This window comes from Scatophagus argus, chromosome 3 (genome assembly GCF_020382885.2).
Source record: "Scatophagus argus isolate fScaArg1 chromosome 3, fScaArg1.pri, whole genome shotgun sequence".
NCBI lineage: Eukaryota > Metazoa > Chordata > Actinopteri > Scatophagidae > Scatophagus > Scatophagus argus.
In genome coordinates this window covers 18,924,695-18,951,581 of record NC_058495.1, presented here as the reverse complement: position 1 = coordinate 18,951,581, position 26,887 = coordinate 18,924,695, and the positions used below count along the sequence as shown (strand labels likewise).

At 41.5% G+C, this 26,887-nt stretch overlaps 2 protein-coding genes across 42 annotated transcripts in view; one reads left to right on the top strand and one right to left on the bottom strand.

The window, feature by feature from the left end:
• The first annotated feature begins 2,178 nt into the window (after nucleotides 1-2,178).
• On the top strand, nucleotides 2,179-4,581 carry cd8a (CD8a molecule). Of its 2 annotated transcripts, XM_046384472.1 has the most exons (6): nucleotides 2,188-2,476; nucleotides 2,627-2,956; nucleotides 3,045-3,140; nucleotides 3,226-3,333; nucleotides 3,531-3,570; nucleotides 3,783-4,581. In XM_046384472.1, exons 1-6 carry the CDS (start codon nucleotides 2,428-2,430, stop codon nucleotides 3,829-3,831), a joined length of 672 nt encoding a protein of 223 aa, XP_046240428.1. In that variant the 5' UTR covers nucleotides 2,188-2,427; the 3' UTR covers nucleotides 3,832-4,581. The 2 variants fall into 2 exon arrangements, with proteins under 2 accessions (XP_046240429.1, XP_046240428.1); XM_046384473.1 differs by lacking the exon at nucleotides 3,783-4,581 and having other exon boundaries at nucleotides 2,179-2,476; nucleotides 3,531-3,574.
• A 704-nt stretch (nucleotides 4,582-5,285) lies between these two features.
• Nucleotides 5,286-26,887, bottom strand: part of cast (calpastatin) — a 34,474-nt gene continuing 12,872 nt past the window's right edge. For 5 of the 40 annotated variants that reach the window (XM_046384441.1, XM_046384443.1, XM_046384440.1 and 2 more), the window contains exons 2-35: nucleotides 20,854-20,922; nucleotides 18,375-18,485; nucleotides 17,852-17,944; nucleotides 17,090-17,224; nucleotides 16,737-16,781; nucleotides 16,552-16,653; nucleotides 16,365-16,445; nucleotides 15,921-15,959; nucleotides 15,133-15,219; nucleotides 14,833-14,898; nucleotides 14,643-14,744; nucleotides 14,388-14,477; nucleotides 14,147-14,251; nucleotides 13,918-14,034; nucleotides 13,693-13,806; nucleotides 13,473-13,586; nucleotides 12,405-12,530; nucleotides 12,141-12,245; nucleotides 11,883-11,999; nucleotides 11,658-11,771; nucleotides 10,869-10,982; nucleotides 10,578-10,661; nucleotides 10,264-10,368; nucleotides 9,901-10,017; nucleotides 9,619-9,732; nucleotides 9,367-9,471; nucleotides 9,163-9,267; nucleotides 8,959-9,051; nucleotides 8,139-8,183; nucleotides 7,904-8,041; nucleotides 7,459-7,545; nucleotides 6,909-6,938; nucleotides 6,529-6,635; nucleotides 5,286-6,429 (exon numbers count right to left, since the gene is read on the bottom strand). In XM_046384441.1, coding sequence (XP_046240397.1) covers nucleotides 6,537-6,635; nucleotides 6,909-6,938; nucleotides 7,459-7,545; nucleotides 7,904-8,041; nucleotides 8,139-8,183; nucleotides 8,959-9,051; nucleotides 9,163-9,267; nucleotides 9,367-9,471; nucleotides 9,619-9,732; nucleotides 9,901-10,017; nucleotides 10,264-10,368; nucleotides 10,578-10,661; nucleotides 10,869-10,982; nucleotides 11,658-11,771; nucleotides 11,883-11,999; nucleotides 12,141-12,245; nucleotides 12,405-12,530; nucleotides 13,473-13,586; nucleotides 13,693-13,806; nucleotides 13,918-14,034; nucleotides 14,147-14,251; nucleotides 14,388-14,477; nucleotides 14,643-14,744; nucleotides 14,833-14,898; nucleotides 15,133-15,219; nucleotides 15,921-15,959; nucleotides 16,365-16,445; nucleotides 16,552-16,653; nucleotides 16,737-16,781; nucleotides 17,090-17,224; nucleotides 17,852-17,944; nucleotides 18,375-18,485; nucleotides 20,854-20,922 — 3,168 coding nt within the window. In that variant the 3' untranslated portion in view covers nucleotides 5,286-6,429; nucleotides 6,529-6,536. Of the gene's footprint in view, nucleotides 6,430-6,523; nucleotides 6,636-6,908; nucleotides 6,939-7,458; nucleotides 7,546-7,903; nucleotides 8,042-8,138; nucleotides 8,184-8,958; nucleotides 9,052-9,162; nucleotides 9,268-9,366; nucleotides 9,472-9,618; nucleotides 9,733-9,900; nucleotides 10,018-10,263; nucleotides 10,369-10,577; nucleotides 10,662-10,868; nucleotides 10,983-11,657; nucleotides 11,772-11,882; nucleotides 12,000-12,140; nucleotides 12,246-12,404; nucleotides 12,531-13,472; nucleotides 13,587-13,692; nucleotides 13,807-13,917; nucleotides 14,035-14,146; nucleotides 14,252-14,387; nucleotides 14,478-14,642; nucleotides 14,745-14,832; nucleotides 14,899-15,132; nucleotides 15,220-15,920; nucleotides 15,960-16,364; nucleotides 16,446-16,551; nucleotides 16,654-16,736; nucleotides 16,782-17,089; nucleotides 17,225-17,851; nucleotides 17,945-18,374; nucleotides 18,486-18,830; nucleotides 18,975-20,853; nucleotides 20,923-26,887 lie in introns of all 40 variants that reach the window. The other 35 variants (XM_046384457.1, XM_046384459.1, XM_046384471.1 and 32 more) reach the window with 22 other exon arrangements.

Here is a 26,887-nt window from a genome sequence, read left to right as displayed (position 1 = left end):
GAAGTAAAAAAAGAAAACCAAATGATCACTCGTTCAAATCTTAAAGGAATATTCCAGCAATTTAGTATTTTCTACTTTGTAAAGAGTGGGTTCTGAAAAGAGACAGATTTCCATAAACAATTGCCAAAACTGAACGGTGGTGTAAGTCTGAGCCAAACCGACTTCAGCTTTCAAATAACTCTGGTGGTCTGATGGTAAATCACTCGAAGCATCTGAGACGTTGAACTGCTGCTTTAAATCCTGCTTTTGCTGCCATCTAGAGGTTTAAAAGTTCACTTTGCTGCACTGATGTAACCCTACATGTTAACGTGTTGACACTCTGTTGCACTTTTAATCTTTTTATTTCAGTGGTGCATAATTCGACTCTTAGCCAGTGACAGAATGTAACTAAAAACATTAACTCAAGTACTGCGTTTGGGTGCAAATTTGAGGTACTTGTACTTTATTTGAGTGGCTACTTTCATTTCATGGAATTCTGTTCTTGTCCACTGCATGGTTGTTTTTTTTTGCGCAGTCATGATTTTTTGAACTCTTCCTGTCCAGTGGAAATTGTGTATCTCCAGATTTCTTTGTTTTGAATGTTTCTGACAAACTAAAGCACTAAATGTGGAGAAAAATTAGAAAATTAATCAACTTCTTAAGGCCTCTTGGATTAGCTGAAAACAGGGATAATTGACGAACACACATCACCACAGTACACGTCATGTATCATTGTAGACTGACATGTACAATACAGTATATGCACAATATTTTTCAAACTCCAATCTCTAATACTGCATTCAATACTACCATTCAAACTGTCACTGTTGCCTTCCTGTCACCTTCTCTGTCTTCCTATAGACCTCATCTTCCTCTTCCTCCTCCTCCTCTCGCTGGTTTCATCTTCTCAATCTGATGAACCCTTCAGCTCAAAGCCGCACACTTCAAGTCTCTCTTTCTTGAACCGTACAAACAGCGGACAGAAATTCCCCTGAAAAAACTAATCAGTAATGCACATTTAAGAGTAAAATATAAAGCAAATCAATCTCACACTTTCATATTATTGATCAGCTGTAGACTACAAGCCTCAAAGCACATGTTACTGATTATCTGTGATGCATATTTATATTTGGGTGATGTATCTTCCAGGGTGACACGGTGGTGCAGTGGTTAGCACTGTTGCCTCATAGCAAGCGGGTTCTAGGTTTGAATCCCGGGCCCTTCTGATAATGTGGTCATTTGAAATGGTGACAGTTTTAAATTTTGACTTCGATGTAAATAAGATTTTGATTACTTATGGCCTCGCCTCAAGGCAAGAGGGTTCCAGGTTCGAATCCCGGTCTGGGCCCTTCTGTGTGGAGTTTGCATATTCTCTCTGTACTTGCGTGGGTTTTCTCCAGGTACTCCGGCTTCCTCCCACAATACCAAAAACATGCACATTAGGTTAATTGGCTACTCTACATTGCCCTGAGGTGTGTGTGTGTGTGTCTTGTCTTTGTGTGTCAGCCCTACGATTGACTGGCGACCAGTCCGGGGTGTACCCTGCCTCTTGCCCGTAGTCAGCTGGCTCCAGCTCCCCCGCGACCCTGACGGATAAGCGGTATAGAAACTGGATGGATGGATGATGTATCTTCCAGGACGCTGCCCTTTAGTGTCTGATTATCAAAGCTGTAAATATGTCACAACATTTACCTCATGACCAGCATCTTTTTTTCCACAGAGCAGGTATGAAGTCACAGGATCTGAGTGCTGGACCCAGCCCACCCTCACAGACTTACTGCCTCCCCCTCCCATGTCGAATGACTCCAGGAGCCCCCAGGAGACACAAAACAACAAGTAAAAAGTACTCTTTACTTTTACTTTAACAGTATTTCTACACTGTGGTGTAAAAGTAAAAGATCTGAGCACTTCTTTCACTGTTCACTATTCAAATACAGCTGTTAAGCCTGTCAGTCCTGGAGCTGAATACGATTTTTGCTCCAGTCAACCTCCAACTGGGTAGATTTTGTTTTTTATTTTTTTTATCCACATTAAAAATGAAAGACAAATCTCTGGAAACTTCTTGACATTTGATCAATCTGTTTGTGCAGAATCAGTGTGAAGTAGCCTGCCATGCGGATGACATGAGCTCAGCGTGCAGTTGTGGCTCCTCTTCTTGTCGTACGTGTCTCAGTATCTGGGTGGGTGAAGTGCTGTTCGATGCTTGAATTCGGAGGCACAAGTGTAGCGCGTTGCACATCGGTGGGCTCCACTTCAAACATTTTTTGCAGACCACGACCGTGCTGCAACAGATCTCTGCAACACTCTGCTGCAACGATCCCATTTGACACGGTGGAGAAGAAGGCTACAGGTGGGGCGTGGTTTGATTATCTTAAATTATCTCCTCGCAAAGCGTCAGCAAGCACCACAAAGACGTGTTTAGGAGTTATTGTCGTCCAGAAGGTTAAAATGAACCAAAAGTGGATTCATATTGTGGTGATTCTGGTATTTTACCAACGTGAGTTTAATTTTTTTCTCCCCCTGATGAGTCTATCTATTATCTAGCACATGGCAGCTTTAAAATATTCTCTTTGGTTGTTTTTTAGTCTTTTGCTTTTGGGTGCTGAATAATAGCCGTTTGCTGCTTCCATTTTACTCCATATTTTAGAAATGACTTCAGGAGCTGGTGGTGACAAAGTCGTGAAAGACAAGACGCCGGTTGACATCGTTTGCAATCCCGAAGGGTCAGGCACCATGATCGTCTGGTTTCGAGTGCTGGACACATCTGGAATGGAATTTATTGCGTCTTTCAGCACGAATGGCATTAAAAAGGCAGACACAGCCTCCTCGTCTTCAGTCTTCGACTATTCAAAGATTACGCAAAAAACTATAGTACTTAAATCTTTTGACAAAACTAAAGACAGCGGCGCTTACGGCTGCGCGCTTCTTCAGAAGGGCGTCGAGCTCAAATTCGGATCGGTCACTCGACTGGTCGGGGGTGAGTTTTGTTTCGTAAAATTTGATCTAATTAGGACATGGTGGATGCTTTTCAGTCACACTGTCGTCATTGTCTTTGCCGTTTTAAGAAAAAGAGAAAGTAACACCAAAACCGGACACCACCACCGCCACACCAAAGCAATGCACAACTGCCAAGCCTTGTGTTTGTACCAAATCCAAGCCAGGTAAACGTTTACATTAATCTGATTATCTTCATATCTGTGATGCTGTGGAGAGAAAACGGTTGGTAAATGAGCACATGCTTTACAGGGGATGCCGCTTCGTCCGTGTTTTGTAATACGATCATTCTGGGTCCACTGGTCGGTGGAAGTGGTCTTCTTCTGCTGCTGCTCATCGTCACTGCATTGTACTGCAACAGTAAGTCCACCTGAGAAATGAACGATCCTCCCGAAGTTTAATATGCAGTCAGTAAATTGTACAGCAGAATTTCCTGCATGTTTATTTTCCTCTTGCTTTTCTTGATTTAAACTTGGATGAATTTGCTGTAAAATATGTGTGTGTGTGTGTGTGTGTGTGATATCAAGTTTATAACGACACTTTTTGATTTGCTGTAGAAATAAGGACACGGAGATGCCCGCACCACTACAAAAGAAAGTAAGTTATTTATTTGTTTTTTTAATTTCATTGTATGTAACTGCTACCATGTTGTTAAAACCCACAAATTCCCAGAAAAAAACATGTTTTTTTCGATTTTTTTTGTCAATTTAATTGTGACCTAAACACCGAGTTATTATTATTATTATTATTATTATTATTATTATTATTAATATTATTAATATTATTAACAACCTGTTTATCTCATTTAGACCTCGGACGACTGGTGGAAAACAAATGGTGACCATCAGACCCGTTTAATGTAACTGGCTCCATTCCCGTAAACTGCAGTTATTTTACAGCGCTGTTTCTCAATGCAGAAATGATTTTTTTTTTTCGTTTCGACCTTCGTGGTAAATATTCTCTGACAAAGTTCTCGTTCGTTGTGGGAGAAAAATCTTAAAGGTGTTTGAAGTGGATCGACGTTTCAACACGTCAAATAATTTCAAAGCTCTGCCAATAACGCTGTGCTGAAATAATAATATAAAATAATAATGAATGAAATAATAATAATAGATGTTGATATTAAAAACACCCGACGTGCTGAGAATATTAGAATTATCTTATTTTTTCTATTGAAATGTATGCAAAAAATATGTACATAATTCATTTTGCTTTTCTGTAGATTTCATTTACATTTACAATCTGTACTTTTGAGTGTATTTTGACTTTCAGTGTTGTTATTACTACGGTGTTGTCCTTCAGTTTTGTTATTTAATGAGAACTTAACTTGCCTTCAGCAAAAATGAATAAACAAACACACTTGAGAAAATAATATTCTCCGATAATGTGATAATGTGGTCATTTGAAATGATGACAGTTTTCAATTTTGAGTTCGATGTAGATAAGATTTTGATTACTTATGGCCTCAATGCAAGGCAAGGCAAGAGGGTTCTGGGTTCGAATCCCGATCTGAGCCCTTCTGTGTAGAGTTTGCATGTTCCCCCTGTACTTGCGTGGGTTTTCTCCGGGTACTCCGGCTTCCTTCCACAGTCCCCAAAACATGCACGTTAGGTTAATTGGCTACTCTACATTGCCCTGAGGTGTGTGTGTGTGCGTGTGTGTCTTGTCTTTGTGTGTCAGCCCTGTGATTGACTGGCGACCAGTCCAGGGTGAACCCTGCCTCTTGCCCGTAGTCAGCTGGGATGGGCTCCAGCCCCCCATAGAAAATGGATGGATGGATGGTTTCAAAATGGCACAAATACGAAACATTATTTTTGTTTTGTAAGATTGGACGCACTGTATTTTGTCGGATTTTTATTTTTGTTTTGGACAAATAAAATATAATACCATTCAATCATTCTTTTTGGCTGCAATGAACTGTTTTTGTCTTTATTTAAGTTTCTTATTTTATGTTTTTCCTTTTACACATCACACCCACTCACTTGCAACCCCCTCAGTCATTTAGGGTCTCGGAACAATGTAATGTAAGGTTTTACATGAAACTGGAGCAACGCTGTTTTGTTGTAAGGAAGTGGGCTGCTCTAACTGTATGCAGAGTATAAAAAAAAACACAGTCAGAAATAGAAACAGATATTGTCATAGGAGGCTCTGTTGCCATTCAGTTTAATACGAACACGTGTCCCTCACACCTTTAAGAAAATCTTGCATATTGATTTCCTGCAGGATTTTTTGTTTCTTTGTTTGTTTTTTTACTAAAACATTTCATGATGGTTTGTGTTTCTCATTTTAGACACAAATCTTAGAAACAAGACTTTACATAGAGAAACTTTTCATTTATTTATTTAATTAGTATTCCCACATCTAAAATATCTCTCATATCATTTGACTCACACCCACACAAGACCTTTGACATGAAAAGAAAAAAAAAAAAAAGCTTTGGGAAAGCATACTGATTTTTAATTTTACAGTTGGAAGCCCTTTCTAAATTATACAGTGTTGTCTTATATAGAGCAAAAAAATCTTTTTTTTTTTTTTACAGTATACAAACAAAGGCAGTGTACGAAGCTTGTAACCACCTCAGTTCACTAAGTGCACTTTTGGACGCATGAAATTTATTCTTTTTTTTTTCCTACATGGCCAAATACATACAGACCCTTCTTATGGCAGATATTTCTCTACAGGAAGTAAAAGGCATTTGCAAGAAGCTCATGAATACAGACATGTCATGTAAACTATGTGTTGTCCAAAATACTAGCAAACTAAGCTGTACAATAGTGTCTTAATGGCATCTGTCACATCGTGATAGAAAACTTGGCTGTTGCGTCTGTACATCAAGATCGCACAAACATCCCGATACGACACACCCACTCCGTAATGCACCCAGGCAAGCTGACAGCCACCACCGCTCCAACCAACGTCACAACACCACCAGGGTTAAATAGGCGTTATGTTGTGATGTTAGTGCCACTGGAGAAACAGAAGCTGTCAGCAGAGATGTGCATGCAGGACTCTGACGAGCAACGCTTTCCTTCCCTCAGCACGTCCAACGCATAAAGCAACAAAACAAAAAGATTTTCACTCATCTTTAAATCCTTTAAAACGCTCTCTCCCTTCAGTTGTTCTTCTCTCTTTGCCTGTTCATGATTGGTTCTTTTGTTCTCCATCTTGTCTTCTTTCTTCAAGTCTTCTTTTCATTTCCGCCAAAGACCAAAAGCTTCTCGTCACTGTAAACGCATGTGAAACTGAGCAAGAAAGGCGCTGCACGCAGAGCTATCTGTGTGTGTGTGTGTGTGTGTGTTTATCAATATATGTTGAGTGTGTTGAGGGTATGTTTGGGTACATTTCGTCTTCTTTCATCTTTCATCCAGTATACATTCTTGATGTTTTAGAAAAATAGAATCAATATCCAGAGATCAGCTCCCTCACTGATGCATCCCTGTGGCCCGGGAGGACAACCTGCAACACATAAAGCACTCAGTATAAGGACGTTTACCCTCATCATGTTGTGCACCTTCCATCAGGTAAAAGTGGACAAAAGAAGAGAACAAACCTTACCGAGTGGCCTAGCTCTTGCCTCCCTTGTTTGTGGATGTTGGCACAACGTCTGAGCTTAGCTGAGCTGATAGCTGGTCAGTGGCAGATGGCTCGTCTGTGTGGTGTTTCTGAAAAACAAGGTTAATTTAAAAAATATATACGCATACAGAGAAAGAGAGGAAAAGAAGAAGAGGCAGAGCCTTTGCATGCAATAATTATACAGACTGAAGATAATTATTTGGAGAAATTAACGAAGCAGACGGAACAGTGCGACACATGCAGTTTCTGCAGGCTCCGTCGTTTTACTTTAATTCAGTTATAAGCGCAAAAATACATTTATAGTCCATTAAAGTGCAGATCCAACTTAATGCAAGTCTTCATGCAGCAGACAGTTTGCTTACTTTAGACTTTGACTTTGACTTGCTCTTGCCCTGTAACAGAGTTGACACCTTGGTTAGGTTCAACAACTCCGTGTTGCTCTGTGAGGTGGGTGACCAGTGATGGAGTAAATGCTACTGAACAGCCCACAGGGAGCGCCATGTAACAATGAAAACTAAAACATCAGTGACCATACTAAGATTTAGATCTGGGCCTGTATTTATCAGAATGCTAAAAGAGAGACTAAAGTGAAAGATCAACCTCGTCACTCTTACTCCTTCTCACAAACAATGAAAGGTTATTTATCTTGTGCAACAGAAATGCTATATTTGAGCTCTGGAGATCTCTTAAGTGAAGATGAAGGCAGCACAGAAACAGAGGTGACCTTCTGAGAGATGTTATTTATTAGAGTCAGAGATCAGAGTGGGTGAAAGTCACTCAGTAAATGTGTCTTATTGTTTTGGCAAATACCGTTTTGACTTCTGTTTCCTTTGCTGTTTAGAGCACTCATATGTGTAATTGTTAGAAGTTTGGCAGTCTTACATCCTGATCTCACACAGATCTTCCTTTTACCTTTGGTTTGTCTGTCTTGGATGTGAACTCTGGGGTGTCTGGGAGCAGGGTGTCTGACAAAGAGTCGAGGACGGGACCGGCCATCGGCTGGGAAAGAATAAAAAATAATAAATGAATAAACATATCAGACATTATCAGCTCATAATGAATCCATGTACAGAAAGCCACAGTAAGTTAGAACTTACTTTCAGTTGCAATTTCACGCTAAAACAACAAATATTTAAAGTAGTTTTCAACACAATGCTGCTTTAAAACCTATATGTAAAAACTTAATCAACAGAAAATCCCCAAAAAACTGACAATGGGCACCACATAGCAACACTGTGGACCTTTTATCATTGCAGACATTATGATCTGTTATAGCAAGAGAATCAGAAGTGAAACTAAGATTTTTTGTATAGGGAGAAGGTTTGGGGGTAGCTTTAAAGGATAGTCTCTGCGCTACCTTCAGGGGGTCTGAATCTAGCACAGGAGGTTCCAGCTTTGTTGTGGCTGCAGAAGATGCAACAGGTGCAGCAGGCTTTGAAGCTGCATCAAAGTCACCAGCCAGCAGGTCCAAGGCCGTTTTATCATCCATAGTCTTCTACAGAAGGACAGTGAATCAAACTATCTGCATGTTGTGTATATTAAAGTGTATATTCATACTGTGATATACTGCGTGTGTGTGTGTGTATTTTTACCTCCTTGGGAGCTGCAGGTGTTTTTTCCTTAGCTTCTTTCATTTTCTTTAAAATGAAAAATGATTAACATTAGATACAAAGTAAAATTGAATTTTTATATTTTGCTATTATTGGCAACTCTGCGAGTCTGCATTTAGAGTAACATGGGATCATCAGATTCATCGGATTCGTCATCTGTGAAACATGAATTTTGGTACAAAATTTCATAGCAAACAGTCCAACAAACAAAAGATAATTCAGTCGAGATCCCAAAGTGATGGACAGAGTTTGAGGTGTTTTTATTAGTATCAAGTCTTTGACTCTTAATGATGAGAGCTCTCACAAAGTGAAGCCAAAACATACTCATCGCCCCCTGGTGGCAGGCTCCAGCACACGTCATTAATCCTGCCACCTCTGTGTAAACATACACTAAACACAAATATTAAATACATTTTTCCCAGAGATGATTTTAACTAATTCTCATCACACTGATGTACTGTATGGCTCTGCCATTCAACCATTACTGCACAGACTCTGGCTTCAAATGACATCATCAGCCCAAGATGGCAGCACACATATCTGAGAAAATCTGGCTTCACTTTTGTGCAACGAGAGGAAGTGGAAATGTATGGTCCATCGTTATAGGTCAGTCGTTTAAATTTGGTACGTTTTAAATTTTGGTAAGTTTGCAACAAATAAAACTCCAACACGCCAGCAGGTCTTACATTATTGGAATGGATGTTAGAAAATCAAAGTAATTAAAAAATGTGTTACGGTATTAAATTAAATTATACAGGGTCAGTTAAGCATAATGAACAAATGTGAATGTAGAAGAGTCTACCTTGAGATCTTCCTTGGTGGGTCGATAGTCCGGTGGCAGCGTGTCGTCTCTCTCTCCCATTTTTATCAGCCTCTCTTCAACGATCTTTTTCTCCTGCAACAAATCAGGACAGCTAAAGTGACTGGCGGACTCTTTTCTCTGGGCTCCCTGAAATTAGGAATAATTTCTCCAATGCTGGTTGTGCTCTTGCAGCGTAAAGGTCACCTTGACAACGTCTTTGCCAGGAACTGGGGTGGGCTGAGGTGCGGGCGCGATATCCTTCAAGGTGTCTGACAGAGCGTCCAGGGCACTGCCTGCTCCTGCTGACAGCTGAGTTCACAAACACAGACAAAAAGCCTCTCACTGAACTGCAGGGTTTTAGAGAGTTGAAGTGGTCCAGAAAGGCTTGAGTTGTACTTGTGTGTTCACCTGTGGTGAAGTTTCTGTAGGAACACATGCAGACTTCACTGCAGGAGCAGCAGTTGAGGCAACAAAGTCTCCCGCCAAGGCATCCAGAGCAAAGTCTGCAGAGGGCTGAGGGAGTGACAGAATGAGGTGTATAAATTCTGTCTAGAATCCTACTTTCCTACTTCTCTAGGACTTTTCCATGGCAAAAAGGCATCTGTGCATGACAGTGTATTGTTTAGGTCTGCGGTGAGCAGTGATAGATCCACAGTGTACCTGTGCAGGAGGAGCTGAGGGGGTGACAACAGGAGCCTGGACAGCAGGAGCTGCAGAGGAGGTCATGAAGTCTCCAGACAAAATGTCCAGAGCCTCACCAGTGTCCATGGAGGGCTGCAGGAGAAGGTGAGTAGCTCTAAGTAAACTATATTCTTGATATCATGATGTTTTAATATCAAATAGAGAAAAGCAAAAACATCACAAAGGCATCTGCAGCTTGATCGTCAAACTCATGTTCTGATGATAAAAAGCGACCTGCAAATGAATTCGTCCCAGTCTCACCTCAGGTTTCGGAGGAGGAAGTTTTTTGAGTTCGTCCTCTTTAAACCTGTAGTCTGGAGGAAGTGTGTCTTCCCTCTCTCCCACACGCACACCCTTCTCTTTCTTGAATTTGTCCTCCTATGAGAAGGAAAAGCACAAAAACATGTTACCTGGTGGGAACATTACAAGTGAACCTCCAGTTTGCCTCCAAAACACACAAAGACATGATAATAACCCAACAGAAGAAAGACAGCAAGGCTGTTTAAAATGAATTTTATAGGGCTTTATTGAATTTTTCCTTCATATCAAATGTAATAGTGATTTTGTACCACACGACAATCAGACAATGTGTTTTTGGTGTGTTTGTTTGTGTGTGTCCCATACCGAAACGATGTCTTCAGGTCTGAGTTTGGGAGGTTCAGGCTTTGGTTTGTCTGCCGCCAACGTGTCGCCAAGAGCACTGAGAGCATCCAGAGACATGGAGTCGTCCTGAAGAGAACACAGGAGGGGAAGTATATAATTTTGCTGTGACAGTTTGATGGTAAACTTAGGCTAGTCTTCAAAAAAATAAGACAAGCAAGAGGAGGGTGAAATCATATGTCAAATGTGCTTTTTTTAACTATATGTTTAAACAAGAACTTAAAAAACATACAGTAAAAATGAAGCATTTCAGAAATTAAGGCATTTTGTATCCTCACTTTCTTAGTCTTGGGTTTTGCTTGTTGTGGTTGTACAGGAATGACATCAACTAAATTAGGCTGCTCCAGAGGACAAACCATTTTCTGCAGGAAGACAGGGACACACAGCGGGACATGAAGACTGAAGAAAGTCATGGGACAGTAGAAAACACAAGGGCAGGCACACACAGCTCAAACTTAAAGATTATTTTTAAGGATAAACACAGTAGGTAAGGACAAAATGTTTCTCAGATATGCTAACACACACACACACACACACACACACACACACACACACGGTTGTAGCTGTACCTCTGGTGTCTTCTTGGTGGGAAGAGGGCCAGGTGCCTGAACTGCAGAAGCTTTAGTTGGAGCCACAAAATCTCCAGAAAGTACATCCAAAGCTGACAAATCATCTACTTTAGTCTGGAAAACAAAGACAAAAGCTTTCAGCTAAAACAGTGTTTTTATTGATGCAAGAACATTTTTTATTTAAAGTCTTAAAACAATAGTTTGACATTTTGTGAAATACATTTATTTTGTTTTTAATTGAAAAAGAGTGAAACTCGGCCTCATCTCGGTTCTGAACAAAAAGTATGAAGATGTTAGCTTAGCATAAAGACAAAAGAAACAGGAGGAAACAAATAGCCTGACAATGAAAAGTACAATGTGTTGTTTTTATACTTTGGTTTTGTGTAGGTTAATCAATCAAGATTTAATTAGGGGCTTTAGAGGTGACGGTAGGCAGATTTTTCTATTGTCTTGGTTCCATTGTGCTATGCTAAGCTAACCGGATTCTGGCTGTAGCATCATATTTAATGTAAAGATGTAAAAGTGGTCTTTTCATTTAACTGAAAATGTCAGCTTTCTGTTTTAGTATGAAATAATAACATTGTGAAGAAAAATAAGAATATGGAGAAAGCGACATGTAGAAAATGCTAACGCTAAAATTTCACTTTATCCTACAAAAAAAAACAAACATTATTATTAGATAACTAGCACAGAAAAATAGCACATGCTTCCGTATAGATTTTTCATCTGCCGCAGTAATTCATCTGTGCATCATTCCCCAGGTTTTATGTAAACAGATCCACAGTGTACCTGTGCAGGAGGAGCTGAGGGGGTGACAACAGGAGCCTGGACAGCAGGAGCTGCAGAGGAGGTCATGAAGTCTCCAGACAAAATGTCCAGAGCCTCACCAGTGTCCATGGAGGGCTGCAGGAGAAGGTGAGAAACACTTTGTTTTATGATTACCCTGCAGTTACTATAATGTTTATAGCCCAGCAAAACTTTTAGAGCAATAGAGTGAATTTGTCCTGGTCTCACCTCAGGTTTCGGTGGTGGCAGTTTTTTAAGTTCGTCCTCTTTAAACCTGTAGTCTGGGGGAAGTGTGTCTTCCCTCTCTCCTACACGCACACCCTTCTCTTTCTTGAATTTGTCCTCCTATAGGAAGAATAATAATACCAGCTGAGTGTTTTTGTGAGCAGATGAAGCACAAATGCTATAGCTACTCTGTGGAAGTTTGTGCTCCTATTAGGACAATGTGTCTTTGGTGTGTTAGCACTATGTGTGTGTGTCCCATACCGAGACAATGTCTTCAGGTCTGAGTTTGGGGGGTTCAGGCTTTGGTTTGTCTGCCGCCAACGTGTCGCCAAGAGCACCGAGAGCATCCAGAGACATGGAGTCGTCCTGAAGAGAGCACAGTAGATTATACTCAACTGATCTGAACTGATCATTTATTCATTTGTGACAACAGTATCTCTGTCCCACACAAAAGAGCAGCAAGGCCACCTGGTGAAACGGGACAGAAAAGAAACACAAAGAAAAGAAAAGTTTCCTGTGTCTCACCAAATCAGACTTTGGCTTGGCTACAGTGGTGTCCTTTCCAGCAGCAGTTTTCTCTGCTTTGGCTTTTGTATCAGCAGGAGGAGCAGGACACACAGCCACAGGAGGGACTGCAGAAGATTCAACTGTCTACAGCAGACAACAGAGAAGACATGAAACTTTAAAGATGAACTATAAAGAATCATGAAGGATGGCAATCTGGAATCTTATCCGATATGTAAATGCTGCTATGCTATTTTTACTGTAAAAAATAGCTTGTTTAAATTAGCTTACAATGTCAGCATTTTATTAGGATCACTTCTTGAAAAGTTAACAGCTCATGTTGAAGTGAATACTGTAGGGATGGAACTGAAAACCACTACATGTGGTTGTGTCTGTTTATCCCACTTAAGTATATGCATGCATCCTTTTTATTAAGCACCAGCAGCAGGACAAACTTTTCACTTATCTCAACATCCTGAACGATGTATCCAAATAACTATGGTGATTTCTTAACTTCTCCTTTAGCACCACCATGAGACTGCTGTTTGTGGTTCTGAGTGAAATGTCTCAACAACTATTGGATGGTTTGCCATGAAATTTTGTAAACACATTCATGTCCCACTCAGGCTGAACTGCATAACTTTGGTCATGGCCTGACTTGCCATCATCAGATCAAAATTTCAACATTGGCCTTTTGGCTAAGAGCTAATTATCAAATGTTACCATGCTAATGGCTTAAACTTGAATGTTGAATATGCCTGGTAAACATTACACCTGCTAAACATCAACATATCAGCCAAACTTGTTGTAAACATGCAAGCACGCTGATGTCTGCATTTAGCTCCAAGAGCCACTGTGCCACAGTACAGGCCCACAGGGCAGCTGGTAGATTCTTATAGCCTGTTTGTTTCTGGCAAATTTGCATGCTGCTTTGGCTGCTAGTAGTTCTTGTTTACATCTGGTTTACCTTGAGAAGAAATACCTCCTCTGTGCGTATGATGTCTGAGTGTTTGAATTTGGCTAACGTAGACGCATTAGCACATTAAGCTAAGATACAGCTGCAGGGAAAGATGTGTGAACTTGCTGTACCTTGGCAGTAGAAGCAGAAAGTCCAGCCTCCAGAGAGAAGTCATCAGACACCTTCTGCGTCTTGGCTTTTTTATCCGCAGGTGGAGCAGGACGTGCAGCTGCAGGAGGGGCTTTCTACAACGACCAACAACAGAAAGAGCATTTAATAAAACGTAACACCTACTGTGTCTCTGCTTGTTCTAGTTTGTCTTTTGTTACCAGTGATCGATTCACAGCGTACCTGTGCAGGAGCAGCTGAGGGGGTGACAACAGGAGCCTGGACAGCAGGAGCTGCAGAGGAGGTCATGAAGTCTCCAGACAAAATGTCCAGAGCCTCACCAGTGTCCATGGTGGGCTGCAAGAGGAAGAGAGAAACACACTGTTATATGATTATACTGCAGTGATTATTGTGTTTTTATCTCAGCAATACGTTTAGAGCAACAGAGTGAATTTGTCCCAGTCTCACCTCAGGTTTCGGTGGAGGCAGCTTTTTGAGTTCGTCCTCTTTAAACCTGTAGTCTGGGGGAAGTGTGTCTTCCCTCTCTCCCACATGCACACCCTTCTCTTTCTTGAATTTGTCCTCCTATAGGAAGAACAATATGTGGATGTATTAATGCAAAAAATATGACACAAGCAGGAAGCTTTCTGTAATCAAAAACTGTGAATTCTGTGCCCGTCAGTGTTTGTGCTCCTACCGAGACGATGTCCGCAGGTCTGAGTTTTGGGGGTTCGGGTTTTGGTTTGTCTGCTGCCAATGTGTCACCGAGAGCACTGAGAGCATCCAGAGACATAGAGTCGTCCTGAGGAGAGGACAGGATTATGCAGGAGTTAATAATATGTTAATCGATCATACATTACTACAACTAAAATAAGAATAAGAGACGGTAGGACAGGGACAAGGGTACAAAGTATTTTGTCCACTCCTGTAAATCTCACCCTATCACTCTTGGTGTTAACTTTGGTATCCGAGACTTTCTCCATCTTGGCTTTTTTATCAGCAGGAGGACACACAGGGGGGACTGATTCCTGCAATCCAACAGGGACCACATTCAGTTTTGTTGATATTCAAAACTGTTGAATATCTGAGCACCTTCAACTCCTCATGAAGTTTACAGCAAATTATTTTTGTAAATCATAAACATGAATCCGACCAGCCAAGAGGAGAGAAAAGGAGGCGTGAGCTTGTTGTACCTTGCATGGAGCAGACGGAAGTCCAGTCTCCAGAGAGGAGGCGTCTGAGACTTTCTCCATCTTGGCTTTTTTATCAGCAGGGGGAGCAGGAGTTTGAGAAGTCTGCAACAGAGATACAACATTAGACAATTAACTCTCTGCTCCTTCAGTCGGATGACACAATGATATCACAGAGACTTTTTCACTTCACCTTTACAGGAGGTGGTGCAAAGCTGGCAGGGCCAGCAGATGAGGCACTGATGCTGTCAACATGGTCCTTTTAATATATATTTCATGCAGAAAAAAAAAAAGAAAATTAGGATTTGACTACTAAAAAAAGCACTTCTGTTTCATACAGTAAAATAAGCTTACGATCAAGGCAGATACTGTCTACAACAGACACGCCATACTGGGAACTTTAAGAGTATAGTCATTTTGTTAAGATGGTGCGTGGGATGTAATGGTGGAGGAGGGGCTAGCAGCTGAGTGCTACATGACTGAAGGATCTGACCTTTTGCTTTTTGGGTGCAGCTGGAGAAGTGGAAGTCATGAAACCAGCTGACAGAGAATCCAAGGCCTCATTTGTGCTCAGTGGTTTCTGAGTGGAAACACAGCACATGCATCACCACCAGATGAAAGAAGAATATCTAGACAACCATTTAAAAAAAAAAAAAAAATCTGATTAAGACAGCCACTAGATGGCATGTCTGACCAAGTCAAAGACAAAAAAGAAGGGCAAAATAATGCGAACCAGACTGCATGTACCAACAGTGAAGGAAAAGTACAGACACACCCTTAACATTCCATGGAGACAAAAAAAAGCACAAATCAACTCTGTCGAGATAGAGATTTGACACATAAAGTGATTTGATTTTGAAAAAATATGATGAACATTTATAATAAACCCAAAGCTCACACAGGAGGAAGGTGTCCTGGGTGGAAACAGATCGTTGCACACAGAGACAAAAAAAGCCTTGTGCAAGACAAGATGACAAAGTGGGAGTCGACTATGATGCGAATGTGGGTGTGTTGAGGGTGAGTAAATGGATGAGAGATGAGAGGATATCAAGGTGTTTAACAGATCTATCAGCGTGTGTGTGTGTGTGTGCGTGCGTGGTATCAGTCCGACAAGAGCCAACGAGCTCAGATGAAGAAGGTGAGTCCTGGGCTTGTTTGCTGAGACAACACCCACCAGTGCAATGCAACATTCCCCACTGTAGAGGAACCAGGAGATCAGTGCAAACAGGGCTTCCTGAATGTGTGTGCAGTGTGACTGATGTGATGTGAAGATTCACTTACAGGAACGTCCTTGGGCTTTACATCGGCAGGAACTGGGCCCTAGAGGAAAAGGTTTAATTTTAGACTGGAATTAAAAGTATACATGGTGAAATCATTCAGGATATCAACAGATGCTTCTTTCGGGCTCAATTCACTCAAAATTTAGAAAAAAACCCCCTGACATAGTCATTCATTTTACTGTAGTGGTATTCTTCCATACAGGTGGTTGATTTTTTTATTTGTTTAATTCAGTGCTAAAGACATGTTTTGATTGGTACTAAAACTTTAGGGGGTTTAATTCTCCGACCTCCATCCCAATACAATGGGCATAAAAGGAGTTTTGTTTTACATTGAAACGACAGTGAGGCCTGCCAATGGAACAAAAAAAGCACACAAAGTCTGCCAAAGCTAATTAGCGGATCAGAAGAAGTGAGAGAGACTAAAAAGAGACTAGAAGAAACTGACCGTATTTTTAAATCTGTATCCTGGAGGCAGCGTGTCCTCTCTTTCTCCACACTTATGATCCCTCTCGGAGATGACGTCATGCTGTGATACGTGCAACGCACACAGTTACTCAAGCGGACCCATGCTTCAGCTCAGCGCAATCAGTTTATACACACATGCACACAAGCACACTGTGGCTATGCTGTACCTCTTTTACCACTGGCCCAGTGTATACAGGCTGTGGGGGTGTGACAGGATCAGCTGATGGTAGTATGCTTGCCAGGGCGTCAAATGGATCCACTGGAGGTGCCTGCGCATGCAACACAACTCAGCACAGTGGAGCCAGCAACATGCTTTTCAAAGCAAACTCATACTGCTTCAGCAGGTCTTTACCTGTTTGGCTCCTGTAGCTACTGTGGGAGGAACCTCTGCCTGTACCTGCAACACAGATCCAGAATCAGTACACAGTCCTCAACATCAGCAACACTAAATAAAAACACACAACACAGAGACGTCATTGGCATGGTAGAATATACACAATGTGAGCTAATACTCCCAAAGCTGCACTAAATGACTGAAAACTGATCAGTGTGCACCAGGCCAAACCTCACTTTTCCTCCAGAAAGAGTATAAAACTCAGCTGAAGAGTTTGTTCAGACACAGCACCATGAATATATTCAGTGTGTCATATCCATTCATATCCCACAGACACAGCCTCCACCCCTGCTGGTTTCAGGATTGTCTACCTTTGATTGTGTTGGTTTTGCTTCTTCTTTCTTCCCTTGCACAGCCGCAGCTGTGGCTGCTGCAGCTGGCTTTGATGTTTTAACAGGATCAACTTTAGGCTCATCACCTTTGAGAGTTGTGGTGGCAGTGGCACTCTAAAATACAACGAATTTGGTTCTATTATAAGCCAAGTATACGTCAAGTAAAATTACAGGTCCGCTGTGCATGCACAAAGTCAGTAAAGAAAGCCAAAGAAACAAGTAAAACAAAAGACAGTGAGGGGCCAACTTCAGCAGAGGAACGGTTACACCAACTTCATGACATTCTTGGAAGTGTCACCAGGTGATGCAATGAAAGCAGCCCAAGAACACAAACCAAACCTGCATATCTCTCTGCTCCATTTACTCCCTTTGGATGACTCATTTTAATGACACATGTGGTGTTGCAAGTGGACAGGTGTGCACTGTTCAATACAAGCGATAACAAGCAGAAGTACAATAACAAGTGTAAGCATGCTGAGCAAAGGGCTGCAGAGTTGAGAAGGTCATCTCCGATGCAGAAAAGAGAGGGCAAAAGCAATGAAACTCCCGACGCGAGAAAAGCGTCAAGTACCTGACTGTTCTCAGGTAAAGCAAGTAAGACAACCCGATAGGACTCTGCAATGCAAACAAGATGTTGCATGAAGAAAGAAATTAAGCGGCCAAAGAAAGCCTCGAAAAGCAGACTCCAGAGAGCGATGGAGGCGACAGAGAGTCTGAGAAGCTTGTAGCAGTTAAGTCTACCTTGGCTGTGTCTTTAGGTGACTCTTTAGGTATGGTCGCAGCAGCAGCAGAGGGAACTGTAGCTGTGGCTTTGACTTGGGAAACAGGTGCAGTCTACAAACACGTAGCAAATAATTACTCCAAAACACAAAGATGAAAGATTCACAGCTCTTCTGAATCCAGTAAACTTACTGAGAAGACGAGAGTTTCAGAGAAAACAGAGCGGTACAATGCCGTCATTGGTCAGATCTGCCATCGTAGCCCGACTAAAGCAAAAGTACATTTTTTAAATGTGCGGAGTATTATTCAGGTCTACTCAGGCTAATCTGACCATTGATCAGTGTGTGTGATTAAATGTCGGTGCTTTGAGTCCATGTTACAGTACTGCTAACTTTTTTCTAAACTTTCCAAATGGATTGGAACTGCAAGTTGTCCATTTGGCAAGAAAATCAATCACAGTTTCAGGAAAATGGCCAGCAGCAATGTAAACACTCAAGGGAAAACAAAGCACAGACCTACACTTTAGTCATGACAACACCGTTACCTTTGACATCTCTTTAGGACCGCCCCTCGACCCGGCTGATGTCATGTCAACAACAGTAGCCCCAGCAGACGACATGTCAATAAGAGTAGCACCTGAAGGCGTAGTGTTAGTCTACAAACCAAGGAGCAGGAGAATGTTAGTCATGAAGTCAGCTCCATCAGAAAGTGTGATGAATTCATCCATCAGAAAGTGTGATGATGTGAGAGTTTGTGACACAGCAAGTGTTCATGATCCTGATGCATGTGAAGGGCCAAGGTGTTTGTAAGGCTGAGCCACAACGCATACAGAGAGTTTTAGCAAGATGAACAGAAGATGAAGCCAGTGAAGAAGAGACGTGAACTGCCTCATGACGAGCAGATACTCAGAGTGTATAAGGAAGCAGTGATTCATGTTGCATCACACCCAAACAGCCAAAAGCCCCCTTCCGTTTGTATGTAGCCATCCAGGTCCATCTACCTCTGTTTTGGCTTTAGGTGACACTTTTCCCGCAGTCCCGATCGAAGCACTTCCTCCTGCTGTGCCACCACTTCCTGTGGCTCCGCCTGTCGCTATGGTAACCACCCCAGGCTTTGTAGCCATGGTGGATCCTGACGATGCCTTCTGCAAGGCATCAAACGCAATCAGCATGCTTGCATTGCCTATTTGTTTGTGACGACTGCCAATATTTTTAGTGTCTCTATTTTGTGTTTTATGACAAAGTTAAGTTAATTATTAACAGTGGTTACAATTCTACCACAGTTCTGAGAGCATTGTGGGAAATGTAGTTTACAACGCTTTTGGAGCTTGACCTGTTCACCTTACGCATTTCAGCGACCAGCGAGTTCTCACACTCTTTTATGTTGTCACGTCATGTGGATGGACCCCTGTTGCTTGTGATCACTTCGTGCCTACATTTCAGTAAATGTCTGTGTTATTAAATGGCGTACAGACTAAAGGACTGATGGTGACTGGTCGGAATGTGTTGGTATTTTTGTTTTAATATGTTTTTGTCACAATATGCAATCACAACAGTGGTCTGGGTGTGGCCATTCAAAACGTGTGTTAATCAATACAGTTTGTGGTGTTAATACAATATTTCTTCATCCGAGACTCACAGTGACAACTCATCTGGTGAGTTACATTGCTACTCATGACATGGGATCATTATTATTCAACAAGCTGATAATTGTAAATGATATTATCCTAAAAATATACATATTATATACAAAAATGTACATATACATACATAAAAAGATGTGTCTTGGCCTCTGCTGCTGCTTGTATTTTGAACATCTTTTAAATCTGACTTTAAGGCAATCACTGGAGTGCCTCTTTAGCTTGAAGAGGTATAGATAGTGATACTGCTCATATGCACTGCCACTGAAACACGAGGACCTGCACCCCACTATAGCAACGTCAACCAAGAGGGATGAAAAGGATCACCAAGGCCAGCTGGTAACGAGAGGCACTTATAGCTGAAGGTTAATGACCCAGTAATACAAGCTTAATCTATAAACAACTCTGTTTGAAAAGACGTAATTCTCTCACATTATAATTCATTACTAGTTTATTTAAAGGATCTCCTATTTTCAACCAACATACACTTTCAAAGTTCAAATATCGCACCAAAGCCTTTCTCTACAAGCCAGACACCAAAATAGACAATGTCAAAGCTGTTGAAGGCCAAGAGAAAACACTTCAGGCAGCCCCTGCTGATTTGTTCTGTCACAACACTGTCTGTCTGTCCTTAAAGAAATAAAACACTGAATGACAACGGGGCTACAGACTCAGTAAGCCAAAATCAGGTCGAAGACACTGCTGTCACCCATATGAACTGTATTCAATAAACCGGACAGACTTGTAATTAAGTACAATTTATGCTAAATACCAAAGAAGTCTGTTGAAGTTTGCCAATTGTGTTCTGGCAACAGGCGTTGTGTTGGTATATCAACAAGAAAATGTGCTCACTGTAGTCTGTAGTCTGTAGTCATTAAGAATTTGGCTCTTAATCCCAATTCCTGAGTTATTAACACAGTTCCTAATTATTTTAACATGTCCACTTCCTCAATCTTAGTTTGAACAAACATTTAAAAACTCTGATAACTCTTGAAAATGACTCCAATCAGCAACAAAACTAACTGAACATGAAGGCAATCACTTTGATCCATTGTTTGGGAACAGCTTTGACAGGTTAAACTGCATCCCCCCCGACTGAGAAACCGGGTGTTACCTCACTTGTGCTTGAATGGAAGGAAAAGGAAGGTTGTCTTTTCAGAGTGCTACTGTTCAAAAGACCCAGCTAAACCCACTCCCCCACTTTACTTCAGGCTACTGAAAACATAAAGCTGCACAGGAAAGGAAATACTACACATAGTCGAGATAATGGGCAGGTCAGAGGTCAGCTGGACAACAATCTACCCACTGAACGTAGGAAGTTCTCTGATTTTCTTCAGAGAGAGCAGCAGGGAGAGAAAAGGTTTAAGGATATTAAGGAGGATACCTCAAACTGTGCAGGCTTCACAGTGGAGACCTGAGCTGCCGGTTTGGGTGTGGCCTGGCTGGGCTGCGACTGGGGAGAAAGAAAGAAGAGAGAGAGAGAGAGAAGTTACACAAGTGCAGCGAAAAAATTGACAGCAAACCATCATGATCATTTCAAGATTCACACAGAGCAACATCTCTGTTTCACAAGAGCCCATTTGGGGAAAACTAGACATTCCACGCAGCTCACGTCTGGAAGGCGAGGAAAACATGCAGAAAAGCTTGTCAACACGGCTTCGAACTATACTTCTAAAGACAGAGACAGACTGTCAGACGAGTACAGATACAACACATACTGCAGTAAAGCAACATATGGCTGAAAAACACATCCATCATACTGCAGCCAGAGGTGGTTGATTCAAGGCCTGCATTCCAGGCTGAAGGGTGTGACTGTTGTTTGACGGTACAAACCGAGTATTATTGTTTTCTGTGGCTGCCCTGGCAACTGACAACACTGACAACAAATGTAGGAATCGCAGGTTACCCTTCGGTTGATGTCATGCAGTGTAAAATTAACAGTGAGATGATTCATATTGAAGAAGGCGGCCTTTGACCTCTCAGCCTGTAGTGCTGTCTGTGCTGCACAGTGTCAGTGTGGTGCTGTGATCTTCTGTCTTAGATTTCCTGTTAATAAGATGAGCTGAGTTCCTGTAGCTGATGCTCTTTGCTGTCCTGTTGCAAAAGTCAGTCTGAAGGTTTAGGTAATCATGTGGTAATTGGTCATCACACTGCTGCCAAAAATGTCAATCACATTACTTCACGTACACGAGGGAAAACCCTCACCAGAGAAGAAATTAAATATGTGCAATGAAGTCACTGTGTGTTTGTGCATAAAGTGTATTAAATCCAGATTTAATACTAAAAGAAGCACGCAAGCCTTCTTTTCCACTGTGAGTGTGATATTTTGTCTATCACATTTCCCTCACGCTTTATTTTAAAAGCATAAAGTTCAGCAGCTGTCACTCAACTCAGAACATCATTTCAATGACAACAACATACACACAGTTCAGCCAGGTCAGATCTGAAGTCTTAGTTTCATTCATTTCGTACAGGACAATTGCAGAAAACTTCCCTGCTCGACTGTAAATTGATGCTACGAGGCAGGACAGATGGATGACAACACTATCAAAACACAAAACAGATTATCCAAAGACACAAACTGGCTATTCAAACCAGCCTGACAGATTCAATATTTATATTTATTAATATTAATAAATTAATATTTATATATCACCTTTCCAAATGTGAGATGACAGAGCTACCTGCTGATCCTCTTTTGACAAGCTCAGTGATTATAGAGCACTAACCACAAAATAGCTTAAAGAATATTGTTACTCTTGTAGGGGGTTTTCTTACTCTTGAAAGTTGCCACATCCAAGTACTTTTAACTAATGAATAAAGATAAATAAGCGTTAGCAATAATAAAGAAGTGCATTCCTAAACATGCCACTCCTAAGTTTACTTTTTGCTCTTCTTGTATAGGAGGATTATTGCATTTTTAGTTTTACAGACAGTAAAACAGTGTACTAAATATACTCCTTGTATGTGGTTCAGTATTTCTCAGGCATTCAGTGGTCTCCAGGTGGAGCCCAGTATGCTGCAGAGCCCAGCCCAGTTCTGTCAGGAGGTGTGAACAAAGAGCACAGAGCCTCCACCCCACTGACACCAGGTCAGCTTTAACTAAACAAGCCAGTTAGTGAACAGTACACTATTTTTTTCAGACAAGGTTGTGATACAATTTGTATTTTAACACAGAGCCTGTCAGTCACTGCCCTGTCAAACATACTGCACATGCTAAAGTATGTTCACAGATTACAGTTTTTACACTGTTGTGTCTATTCTGAATTCCAAAGCAATCTTGACAGATGCCTGTGACAGTCCTGTGACCAAAAAAAAAACAAAAATCTGTGGCCAGCAAATATCATTATCTCCCGTCTGAGCGTCTGCAACACATCGGAGTGAGTTAACCTGTTCAGCCAGCAGTGCATGACGTCTTACAGTTACACACAGTCGGCTTGTATGTCTTTGTGAGTGACAAAGGGAAACACAGAGACGAACAATAGGAAGGAAGAGCGAGGACAGTGTGACTTGCACAACCCTGAACCATCTGCAATCTGGCAACTCTGACATAGAAGTGATTGCAGCTCAGTGCCTCCAGCGATTGCTTCAAAGGCTGATGTTACATTAAACACAAATACTTTTACTTATGCTGTTTTTAGCTTACTCAAGCTTTGAGGCTCAGATATATCCTCAAACCCTTAATATTTGTTTGGAAAATCTTAATCTAAGTTTTTTTTTTGTAGAGGAGTGTGAAGACCACTGAAATTAATGAAACCTTTATTACTTCCTCTTTTGTCATTTGACACATTTTTGGAATTGTATTATTATACATTGAACGGCCGTTGGAAAAATCCACTTAATGCTGGTTACAGAGAGAATAAGGAAGAAGAGCCACAAGGGAGGAAGTGATGTCACAAGCAGTCAGGGCATCTCCCCCTCGCCACAGGGGAAGTCACGATGCTCCCGTTACTGCAGTAAATATTGATCGTTGCCAAGGCCCCACTAATAAAAAAGCTTCAGCAGGTTAAAGAAGAAGAAGAGTTGTAGTGTATGTGGCAGGAAGTTTTGGACTTTATTCTATGAAACAGAAATCCACCAGCTGAGATGTGGAATGTCGGAAATGTTTTGATTTGTTGAAGCTTTTAAAGTCCCAGGCAGCGTGACCAAACTAGTCCTGTGCATTATTTCAATGTTGGTGCCAGTACACCTGAATTGTGGTATCCATACTAAACATTACACCCATGATATAGACAATACGTTCATATCATAACTTTTCATTTCCATTTAAAGGAATGGTCCAACATTTTGGGAAAATAATACAAAATAGCCATCTCATTCTTTATTTTGAAATTTTATTTTGAAATTACAGGGTTGTTTCCCCTTTCTTCTTTTTCCATCAGTAGTACAGAACTGACCTAAATAATATAATGTGTAATAATACGGAGGTTTGATGCCCTACAACAGTGACATAACAGTGATGTCATTCCTGTGCTCTATACTTTCCCTTTCACTCATGCATATTATGGTAAACCCAGACCTCTCACAGAAAGTGTGTGATCTGAACTCAGAACCCTTAACCAAATTTCGGATGTGTCAGATGAAATCAGAGGAAGCTGGCCAAGAGGAATTGTTGCCTCAGTTGATTTGTTGTCTGCCAATAAACTATGCGACCAAAGCCTAAAAGAGAACAAAAGCATTTTCACTGCATAGATTAGCATCCACGTGCGATAGTGTTACCAACAGAGAGATTTATTTTGAAAGCACACTTCAAAATCTGAAACAAACAATCAGTCTCTCTTCACTCTAACATCAAAACTCCTGCACATGTCCACAACCAGCCCTGCCTTCACTGTATGTGACAGATGCCAGCTAACAAAGACAGGTTAGACAGCACATACAGCGAACCACCCAGATGCTTTTACAACAGGCAAACAAAGTGGCCGCCTATCTAACTGAAGGTCCATTAATGGAAACAATGCACTGCATAAGAGGCAGGGAGGGAACTCTTCAGCATGTTAACAAAACTCCTGCTATTAAAAGCACAAAGGTTTCTCCCCTGGACTGGAAGTAAAACAAAACAAAAACATCAACATCTTACTTGGAAAAGGTTTACTCAAGAGAGAAAATTATTAGGCTAGAGGAAACTGACAGCGAGACACTTTGAGCAAGTTTTGTGCTCCTTGACGCGTCCCTGAGTTTCAGCTACATGTCTAAAGCTAAAGCAGAGGAGTGTCACCAGACTGAACTCGCTGTGCTCACCTGAGACCTGCCCAGACGCCTCGTGAGCTTTCTGACTGCTGTGACTCCAAACTGCAGCATTCCCACATTCCTCACGCCTCCTGTACAGCAGACTGTCCTCCAATAGGAAACAAGCAAACAGTGCACATACAGTCCAAGCAGCCTTTAGCACATGCTTCACACATTGTGTCATAAGTGACACAAGTGACCTCAGGTAGAATAAGAAATAGATCCTATTTGTGTTAGTGTACATCCCTGCTCTTCCAAATGAGCTAAAAACAGCTCAGGTCTGGATGTGCTTCCCTGTTAGCTTCTGCTCTGTAATGCAGTTTTGCACACTTGATTTTTGATTTTTTTTTATTAACTCCACAGAGCTGTGTGTGTGTGCACGTCACTTGGGTGGGTTAAATGCAGAGAACAAATTTCGTTGGAGTGAGTTCCCTCCAATGACAAAATATGTCACTTTCATCTTTCATCTTTCACGTATGTAGCCTACCAAAAAGGCAATGAGATGTGATAACCAGCCCTGTTCATGAGGCTTAGCCACATCTGCAGTAGCAAAAGGCCATGCTAGCTGTAGCATTATCTGCTAAATTCTGACAAAATGAGCAGTATGTTTTTGTTTCACATGCATTTTTTGAAAGGTACATTAATAGATTTGGATCGGCGTCATTTTATCAACTTTTCACAAAAAAACAAAGAAAACCCACTGGGGAACAAAGACTAGTGAAATGCCAGCTTTCTCATGCAGCTAACAGTGGCTAACAAAGTAACACAAACACCTTACAGTCTCTTGTATGCTGAAGGGCCTGCAGCAACTACAATGTTTCTGAGGCTAAGTGAGTACTGCAGTTATTTTTGATTGTGATATGACTATTGTATGTTAGATCACATTGTGAGGTGTTCCCATTACTTTGTCCAGCCCCTGTTCACAGACAAAACGGAGGTGTGCAGATGGCAGAAAGTTCATACAGTTGTACCTGGTAGAAATTTTGTCGAGGCAAAGGGAGTGGCCGATAGTTGCCATGTATCTGTTTTGTAAGGGACATATTGAGGCTGTTAAACAGAAGTTCACAGCTGACAGACACACACAGAGATTGTTGACTGAAACACAGCAGTACACATTAACATTAACACCACGATAAATCTGGATGCACAAACTCAAACATATATGCACATGGAGCCCAATCTCAGTTAATTCCGTCACAAGTCACAGGGCAACCGCTGGTTTCAAGTCAGCCCAGAAGTCAGGTATAAACATCTGTGAAACAAGATCAAACCAAAGCCCAAGATAACCTCAGCTAATCTGGTTGGTGCTTGACCACATTTTCTATTGTAGGAAACCTGACACCCTGACACACAAACATTAGCACACACTGCATGCTATGAAACAGAACCACAGAACTTTAGCTACTGTAGCAGTAAACAGTGAGGACGACGCTGACTGACGCAGCTGGGACAGGACAGTAACATCCACACTGAGGGCATTCTGGGAGAGCTGGGCACACTGAAGTGAGTGTGGTCAGAATAGACACAAGACTTTCAAGGGTAGCTGGAGGCAGCATAGCGCTATCTGAAACCTTTCCTCATTTCACACTGGCATTCATTTGACACATTATCTCAGATGGAAACTATCGTTGTACTCAAGGTTTTAGACCTTTTCCTGTTTCAGATAGCACATGATGTCACGACACGTGAAACATCTGCCCATCCAGGACTGCATGACACACACAAAGTCAAAATGCATTTGTCTGTCACACAAAAGTAAAGAAACAATGAAATATATCCAGGCCGAACCCAACAACTGTGATTAAAGCAGTAGCTTGTGCCTGCAATGAAAACTGATGACTAATCTTGGGCCCCACCCCACCAACCACAGACATGCACACATGAATACGAGTGGAAGCAGCTCCTTAGCTAACTGCTGCTTCAAAATAGATCTGGCGGCTTGTCTAAACGGCCACTTGTGATAATGTGGATCACGTCGGCTCAGTGGTGGAAATGACGAAAGCTGCAGTTGGTGTTACAAGGCAAGAATGGAGAGCAGAAGTCTAAAAGTGCAGCTGTCTGACTGAACTTTCAGTACAGAGCTGCATGAGGATGAATATTATTGCCATGGGGGAGATTTCAAGAGCAAACAGAGCGATGGGTAAACCCAGAAGTGATGGCAGTAGTCAACCCTACCATGACAGGCTATC

Excerpts from the sequence above, each read along its gene's own strand:
- cd8a (XM_046384473.1), top strand. The coding sequence starts at position 2,179 with ATGCTTGAATTCGGAGGCACAAGTGTAGCGCGTTGCACATCGGTGGGC. Across the intron at positions 2,477-2,626 it reads GATTCTGGTATTTTACCAAC|AAATGACTTCAGGAGCTGGT; the intron begins GTGAGTTTAATT and ends TCCATATTTTAG. Across the intron at positions 2,957-3,044 it reads GGTCACTCGACTGGTCGGGG|AAAAAGAGAAAGTAACACCA; the intron begins GTGAGTTTTGTT and ends TGCCGTTTTAAG.